This window comes from Schistocerca serialis, chromosome 4, assembly GCF_023864345.2.
Source record: "Schistocerca serialis cubense isolate TAMUIC-IGC-003099 chromosome 4, iqSchSeri2.2, whole genome shotgun sequence".
In the NCBI taxonomy this organism is placed as follows: Eukaryota; Metazoa; Arthropoda; class Insecta; order Orthoptera; family Acrididae; genus Schistocerca; species Schistocerca serialis.
Window position 1 is genome coordinate 399,326,899 of NC_064641.1, and position 9,489 is coordinate 399,336,387.

Genomic DNA, 9,489 nt, shown 5'->3' on the forward strand with positions numbered 1-9,489 from the left:
GACCATGAGGATAAAATCAGAGCCCACCCAGAAGCATACCAACAATCCTTCTTTCCACGAACAATACGAGACTGGAACAGAAGGGAGAACCGATAGTGGAACTCAAGGTACCCTCCGCCACACACCGTCAGGTGGCTTGTGGAGTATGGATGTAGATGTAGATGTAGAATGTAAAATAGTTGGCTTTAAGGTACTGTTATTTCAAACGCTTTTGCGCGCGCCTCCTTATATTGCTGCGGCGTACACAACCCGCGGTAATATGGCCGCTAGTGCAGAGTGAGTGGCAGAGGGCGTGGCGCCTACCTGTAGAGCATGCGCTCCTGGCGGTCGGCCTCTACGTAGATGCGGTAGTACATGAAGATCATGATGACGCCGGGCACCCAGAAGCTGACGCTGCTCGAGACGACGGCGTACGCCTTGTTGACGGTGAAGGCGCAGCGGTCCGGGTGCCGGCGGCGGAACTCGAGGTGCTCGTCGGTGGTGTACCAGCCCAGGAAGATGGGCACGAACGAGACGAGCGCCGGCGAGCACCACACGACGGCCAGCATGGCGGCGAGCCGCGCCGGCGTCATGATGCGCGGGTAGTCGAGCGGCCGCACGATGGCGTAGTAGCGGTCCACGCTGATGCAGCACAGGTGCAGGATGGACGCCGTCGAGAAGTATACGTCCAGCGAGTTCCACACGTCGCACATGAAGTAGCCGAAGAGCCAGGTGCCGGCCGTCAGCTCGACGCTCGCGTTGAAGCACATGGCGCACAGCGCTACCAGCATGTCGGCCAGCGCCAGCGACACCACGAAGTAGTTGGTGAGCACGCGCAGCTTGCGGTGGCGCATCACGCTCACGATCACCAGCAGGTTGCCGAACAGCGCCGCCACGATGATGAAGCCCATGGCGGACGACTTGAGCGCGATGGCCAGCACCAGCTGCCACCCGCCGCCGCTTCCCTCCGGCTGTCTGCCGTCAGAGGCCGCCGTCACATTCGGCTGCCACGTTTCCGGAGACCCTTCCTCTGACGTCACGGTGGTCGACGTTGCTGGCGTCGTCATCCACATCAACTTATCCATCCCTACAGCTGCCTAACACATCTAAATCTGTCTAAACAGGCAGAATCAGTACGATGACCTAGTCACTGCAAGTTCAACGATATATATTTGATACTGTTTGGATATGTATTTCACACGAACTCTTAGAACAGGTAACAGCGCAGTAAATCATTTTTCACTCTTTACACCAAAGAGAACTTCATTATCTAACACGAGAGTCACTTCTCAGTTCCATCCGATAGACAAAGCTCCTTCTTCTGTTAACCAACACAATACATTTGGAATTAGTTACTATAGTATAACAACTGAGTCATAGAAACGGTAATACTGATAATTAAAGCTTCTGAATGCCAACTATCTTCCCACTCTTAGTAAATGACCTCCTACTTTAAAACGACATCTAAACGTTCACGTAACAACAACGATACGTAAAAATACCCTGTTGCACCATTTGTATCAAATTCTCTCCAAAAAGTCACATGGCTTGTCGCATTAGCTAACAAGCAGTTGGCGCCGATAGTTCGTATCAAATGGTTTCGTTCGAATCGTCAATGAACTGCATTGTATAACAAAAGTTGGAAGTTCATCCTTTTCCGCTTACCGTTTCCAGATTATCTGAATGGTTCAGATCTTCACGTAAATCGATGAGGCATTTATTTCACAGTAACTCATTAAGTTATCTCAAGATAATGTGACCACGAAGATATCAAAATCTTGGACTCAAACGCTTTAACGCCACAGATCTTCATTTTCGAATACCGCGATGCGTTATCTGTAAAGAAATGACAATATTTATTAGAAATATGGCAATGGAAAATAAAATTACGAAATATCGTTACGCACTATATACTTTGAACACATTTCTCCTTATCTGAAATATATTTAAAGCATTATTTCTTACTATACCAAGAAATATAATATGTGTTTAATAGCTGAGGGAATGGAGTACGTAAAATGTCACGAAAAGACATTTTCTGAGCTTCGGAGCTACACACTGTAGTCTATTTTTGATTACCGATTTTCTCCTGGCGCACAGATCACATTCAGATTTGAATTTAGCGCTACAGAGTTCAGACGGCGTAACCTATTTGGACAAACTCCGCTTTGCAGAATTAGGTACACACCTGACTATGATCTATGCACCAGCTCGAAACTGGTAACCAGAATCAACAGTATTCACGGTTCCCTGTACTCATCTGCGAAATATCAGGTCGTGAGACTTTATCGGATGGTCTTTTCTAACTACAAAAAAAATTTATCAACGTACAACTAATGAATGGTGGTGGTTTAGAAAAGACAAATGCGCTTGACTTAAGATTCGGATATTTGTACCGAAGGACTTCGATTTACGTCATCTGATTTGAAGTTTATGGTTTTCTGCTTATGAATTCCCACAAAGTGAATCATATTCCAAGGCATGAAGTCTCAACAGTAATATTTTTGGTCATTGTGACATAATTATAATCAGAAAAGAACACGAACATCATTTCTAGCGCATAGCCTCATTTCTGGAGCCTTAGAAAATACAACTAGAATCGAACTTAAACTGAACATCACCGAATTAAAAGTCACGAAATGCGTTTAGGAATCGGAAGCAGCTAGAAGAAATTTAATGAAGAAGGAAATGCATTTCTCTGCAACAGTTGCAGGAATTGTCGTCGCAGCAGTGTCCTACATATCGCAGTCTCAGCCATTACGAATCATTATGGAAACATCTTTTGTGTCCTTTAGCTGAAATTTGAGATTCAATTTGGTTATCCGAAATTTTATCAAAGCCTTGTATCACTTATAATGTCGACTTTGTACAATGTCAAATGAAGCGTTTATGCAGAAATAGTATTACTTATGAGTGGTCAAAACCTCCGTTAAAGAGAGAAGAGTGTAACAAAATTTCTGAAGTGATTCATACTGAACGCATTCATACCGCAAGTAGGATTTTGACGTTACAGGCCGAAGATAACATTCGAGAGGTGTAGGTTCTGACTCATCGAATGTCAAAAACATTTACGAATTATTGTTTTCTGTTGTTACAATATTTTCGATTCTTATAGCATTGACGTGTAGGGACCGATTCAATATCTGCTGTACATAAATCAGTAATACATAAACTCTTTGACAGGTGTCGCTTAACTACCCAGATAGTTGTTTCTGACAAGTAACGTATTAGCTGTACATATCACAATTATGTCATATCACAGAATGTTTCATTATCAAAGCCTCTTATGATAAAATTCTTCAGAGTGTGGCTGGCGCAATAACAAAGAAATAACCCTAATTTGATGTTGTGGCTACATGAGGTAGACGTATAATCATAAATTACGTCGTGTAACATTTGGACTGCTAAAGGCCGTATTCCCGATTAAAATTTTGAATTGATACCATTGAATGTCTTCCACTTTACGATCTACTCATTATTAGGAGGCACAGTCATTTAATTCAACGTTAATTTGTTGACTCTGAATTCCTTAACATCAGCTTTTAATTCGTATAGCTGTGGATAATCAACAGTGTCTGTTCTTTCAGACATGCCTATAAGTGTTACAAACCCACATGGGCAAACGACAGTAATATTACTGGTCTCGACCCCATGCTGCCTCATCCTCCATGTTGCGGGAATCCAAGCAATTTTGAAAACATTAGGTGACGAAATTAGTAGAAAGTGTGATATATGGAAGTTTGAATATGTCCTAGAAGTGTGCACAGATTAGACGAAGTGGTTAAGACAACCGCTCGCGTATGCAGGAAACCCGGGTTTGAATCCCCGTTAGTTTGTAGATCTGTACCTAATACAGATGATGAATTAATCTCGAAGTATTTCTTGCTGCTACGGATTTTCAAAGCTGTATGTTCTTTCAGTCATGTATGTATGTGAAAACAGACATGTAGGTAACTGATAACCATTTCGCCATTTAATGTTTTTTTAACGTCCCGTAGGACAGTATTGCACCGTACAACCTATATCTATTGTCATGTGATTCATCACATCCTTACAAAATAACTTACATTGTATTCGTAACACATGTTAAGAGGATCATATTCATCATCTGACCGTACATATAAAAATGTCAGCAAAGAAATACGGATAGAGCTGAGCCGGTTTCGTAAATTGAACTGTTGTTGACTGGATGTATGACATACCATGTAAATGGCGTTGACGTGACGATCTCTTTATGGTTAAATGATGAATATAATAATCTACAGTGTAAAGCATACTTATTTACAAAGAGCAACACTGAAACACTTGGGAGTATTTGAAATAAAAACATTGTCCAAAATGAAATAAACAATACCGTTAAACCGCAAAAGAAAAATCTTTCCAGTGTTACAAGCGTTACAAGCCAGCATATTAGTGAAGCAAAGTATTTTACGATCACTGGCAACCGACATATTAAACAAAAAATATATTCCTATTCAAAAACATTGTTTGTTAAGGCTTTTCACTTTAAAACCAAGACGTTTAGGGAAGACACGTTCGCATCGTCAGGAAAATGACTTGGTGTGGTTCAAATGGCTCTGAGCACAATGGGACGTAACTTCTGAGGTCATCAGTCCCCAAGAACTTAGTATTACTTAAACCTAACTAACGTACGGACATCACACACATCCATTCCCGAGGCAGGATTCGAACCTGCGACCGTAGCGGTCGCGTGGTTCCAGACTGTACCGCCTAGAACAGCTCGGCCATCCCGGCCGGCATACTTGGTATCAATAATCCGCATCAGTAAATGGCAGGTTAAAGATGTCTGAAATCTTTCTGATGGTAAAATACGTTGTTGCCTCGAGAAGCTATCTACAAAAGTGTAGAAATTAAAAACGCTACAAGAAGCATAATAACCGAGAGCGACTGCTTTTAAATATTTATGTACACCACCAAAAAGATGTTAAAATCTGTATTATGCTGCGCTAGTTCCCACAGATTTATGTCACCAACTGCAGATTTTGAAAGTTTCAAGTTTCTTGTACCACTGATCCATGATTATGAAATATGTTTGCGCTATGAATGAAAGTGGGCCTCATTCTCATCACGGCGTCATAGAGCCAACAACGTTACTGGGTATGGAGTCCCATTTAAGTTGTAACGTGGGCTGGAGGATGTGGCGTACGTTGAGTTCTCTTGTTTCCCCAGCGATAGTTAAATATATGCCTAGTGGTCCACGTAATTTTAAACTTTGAAACTGTGACAGCTGATGACATAAAATCGTGGAAAATATTTGTTGAGTAATACATATTTTAACACATTTTTGGTGCTACAATTTTAAAAAAAATTGATTATCAAAGCTATGCACTACGGACTAAATAAGATTTCGATTTATCAGCATGAATTGCGTCTACAAATTGATGGGACGAAACGTTTTTTGTCCGTTGTAATCACGACTGCACAGCTTCGTTAGTGGGTGAATGTGGAGAGGACAGGTATTTGGTGTACGTGAGGGCCCTGGCAACCGCAGACTTGTGAGTTGTAGATATACGACGGTTATCGGTAAATTTAGGATACAAGGCACGTAGCTTTAGCATGGAATGTCCGTTGAAGAAGTTGGTACCACTGCCGTGTAGCGGGAAGCCAGCGGAAGGAACGAGCATTTCCAACAATCAGTAGCTCGTCGATTAGTGTTGTGACTGTTAGAAATGAGTGTTCACATTCCGGATTCCACCACGTGCGAAGTGCTCGCTGTTATTTGGTACCTAAATGCTAAGGGCATGAACGTGCTGCGATTAATCGCGAAATTTTTTCAGTTTATGGAGGGGAGGTAATTTAGAGGGGACATGTGACAAAATGGATACGGGAATTCAATTTTGGAAGAACGGAAATTCAATATGAAGACAGAAGCGGAAGGTCGTCTATTGAGACTGACGATGTGGTGCAGGAGATTGAAGATCATCTTCTCTCTGATAAACGTTCGACAATTGACCACCCGCATGCATTTTGTCCAATCATTTGACGAACTATTGTTCATGGAAACGTAACTGATCGACTACACTATCGCAAGTTGGGTGTGCGATGGGTGCCCAAGATGCTTACCGAAGCACGCAAAATGATCAGTCAGTGCCGCTAGAGAATTTCTTGACGGTTTTGAGACTGAATGACGAGGCTTTCCTCAACTCTATAACCACAGGATGTAAAACTTCGGCTAATCACCATACTCCAGAGACAATCAATGCAGTGGCACCACACTCATTCTTCTTCAGTCAAAAAATTAAAACTAACAGCGAGGAAAATCATGATGTCAGTGTTTTGGGACAGAGAAGGGATTCTGCTCGTTTACTTTTTGGAAAGTGGTGAAACAATAAATGCTGCAAGATATGACCGTGAAGAAACTTCTCAGAGCCAACCACACACAAAAAAAAAAAACCGTCGTCTTCTGTCTTCATCATGACAACGCGCGTCCGCACACGTTCATGCAACACAAGAGTTACTGACTACGTGTTGTAGGGATGTATTAAGCCATCCTCTCACAGCCCCAATCTCGCACCTAATGCCTGTCATCTGTTAAGTAAAATGAAGGAACACCTTCGTGGAAAACACTTTTCCGAACACAACGAGGTGAAAATCAAAGTGAAGAACTGGCTGAAAAAGGCGGCTGGAGACATTTAAGGCCGCAGAAATAAAAAAAAACTCGTTCCACATATAACAAAATGTTTCGAAGCAAATGGTGATTACGTGGAAAAATAATGGAAGAACTATACTAAAATGCACGTAAATTTTATTAAAATAAATTAATTTTTTGTACTTCAAAAAGTTCTTGTAACCTTACTTTCCGTATTAGTCTCATATGAGTGTCCGCGAGTTCCCCCGACTCACCTTGCCGAGCGACCGCGTGTGCCAAGCCGGGCGCTAGCTCATGGTGCTGCTGCCGCTGCCGCAGGCGCGCGCTCACTGCCGAGTGCCGCTGTTGCGCGGCTTGCAGCCCGCCAGGGGCGAGCCGGTGGCTGCTGCTCATGCGCACCAGGTAGCGCCTAGCAGGTAGGCGGCCGGCCCGGGACGCAGGTTGTCGGGGAAACCAACGCTCCTACCCCGCCTCCTCACGTCGTCTACATCTCCACCTACAATCTGTCGAGCGCATGTCATAGTGCCCGCTGGGAGTTATATTGTTTTCACGATTCCCAAAGGAGCAATACATAAGGGCTTCCTCGAGTCATTTATTTAAAACCGATCCTTGAAACTTGGTAAGTAGGCTTTCTCTGTATATTTTGTACCTTTCTTCAAGTGTCTGCCAGTTCAGTTCACTCAGCTTCCATAGGACACTTTCCCACTGGAGAAAGGAACCTGTGACCACTCGTGTTACTCTTCTCTGTATACGTTCAATATCCCCTATTTTCCCTGTTTAGCAGTGGCTCCAAACTTGAGCAGTATTCTAGGATGGACCACACGGGCGATATGTAAGTGATCCCCTTTGCAGGCTGATTGAATTTCCTTAGTACTCTACCAATTAACCGAATTCTGCCACGTGTTTTACCTTCGACTGATCCAAAGTGATCGTTTCATTTAAAATCTCTAATAGCGTTTGTATCGCTAGCGGATTCCATCTGTGACTCGTTGATGTTGTAGCCACTGGATACTAAGCGGTTTTCGTTTTTTGAAGTGCACAAATTTATATTTTGGAACGTTAAAAGCGAGCTGTCAGTCTTTCACCACTTTTACATCTTATGGAGATCGACAGTAGCTGTGCTGGTTATTTTTTGTTAGTGCGTCATTGTAGGTAACTTCATCATTTGCGAGAAATCTGAGGCTATAATTACGTCCAATAACGGAGTGGACGGCCTTTTCACCACATGAACTCCAATGTTTTTTCTTTGAGTATTATGCCTGTCTTTATATTTTGCGCATCAGGGACAAGTGTATCGTCAGTTGTACGCCAGGGAAGTGTGATAAGTCCACTTTTGTTCTCTATACAGGGTGGTCCATTGATCTTGCGCGGGCCAAATATCTCCTGAAATAAGCGTCAAACGAAAAAACTACAAAGAACGAACCTTGTCTGGCTTGAAGGGGGAAACCAAAAGGCGCTATGGTTGGCCCGCTAGATGGCGCTGCCATAGGTCAAACGGATATCAACTGCGTTTTTTAAAGAAGGAACCCTCATTTTTTATTACATATTGGTTTAGTACGTAAGGAAATATGAATGTTTTAGTTGGACCACTTTTTTCAATTTAGCTGTAGTAGTCACAAACATATGGCTCAAAATTTTAGACGAACAGTTGGTAACAGGTAGGTTTTTGAAATTAAAATACAGAACGCAGGTACGTTTGAACATTTTATTTCGGTTGTTCCAATGTGATACATGTGCCTTTGTGAACTTACCATTTCTGAGAACATGCGCTGTTACAGCGTGATTACCTGAAAATAACACATTAATGCAATAAATTCTCAAAATCATGTCCGTCATTCTCAACGCATTTGGCAATACGTGTAACGACACTACTCTCAACAGCGAGTAGTTCGCCTTCAGTAATGTGCGTGCATGCATTTACAATGTGCTGACGTATGTTGTCAGGCATTGTCGGTGGATCAGGATAGCTAATATCCTTCAACTTTCCCCACAGAAAGAAATGCGGGGACGTCAGATCCGGTGAACGTGCGGGTCATGGTATGGTGCTTCGGCGACCAGTCCACCTGTCATGAAACATGCTATTCAATACCGCTTCAACCGCACGCGATCTATGTGCCGGACATCCATCATGTTGGAAGTACATCGCCATTCTGTCATGTAGTGAAACATCTTGTAGTAACATTGGTAGAATATCGCGTAGGAAATCAGCATACATTGCATTATTTAGATTGCCATCGATAAAATGAGGGCCAATTATCCTTCCTCCCACAAAGCCGCACCATACATTAACCCACCAAGGACACTCATGTTCCACTTGTCGCAGCCATCGTGGATTTTCCGTTGCCCAATAGTGCATATTATTACCGCTGTTGGTGAATGGCGCTTCGTCGCTAAATAGGACGCGTGCAAAATATCTGTCATCGTCCAGTAATTTCGCTTGTGCCCGGTGGCAGAACTGTACACGACGTTCAAAGTCGTCGCCATGCGATTCCTGGGGCATAGAAGTATGGTACGGGTGCAATCGATGTTGATGTAGCATTCTCAACATCGACGTTTTTGAGATTCCCGATTCTCGCGCAATTTGTCTGCTACTGATGTGCGGATTAGCCGCGACAGCAGCTAAAGCACGTACTTGGGCATCATTTGTTGCAGGTCATGGTCGACGTTTCACACGTGGCTGAACACTTCCTGTTTCCTTAAATAACGTAACTATCCGGCGAACGGTCCGGACACTTGGATGACCGTCCAGGATACCGAGAAGCATACATAGCACACGCCCGTTGGGCATTTTGATCACAATAGCCATACATCAACACGATATCGACCTTTTCCGCAATTGGTAAACGGTCAATTTTAACACGGGTAATGTATCACGAAGCAAATACCGTCCGCACTGTCGG

At 43.2% G+C, this 9,489-nt stretch overlaps 1 protein-coding gene across 1 annotated transcript; it reads right to left on the reverse strand.

The window, feature by feature from the left end:
- Positions 1 to 299: 299 nt before the first annotated feature.
- LOC126474484 (octopamine receptor beta-1R-like) lies at positions 300 to 1,064 on the reverse strand. Its single transcript, XM_050101956.1, has one exon. The coding sequence runs from the start codon at positions 1,062 to 1,064 to the stop codon at positions 300 to 302; it is 765 nt and encodes a 254-aa protein (XP_049957913.1).
- Between the last annotated feature and the right edge of the window lie 8,425 nt (positions 1,065 to 9,489).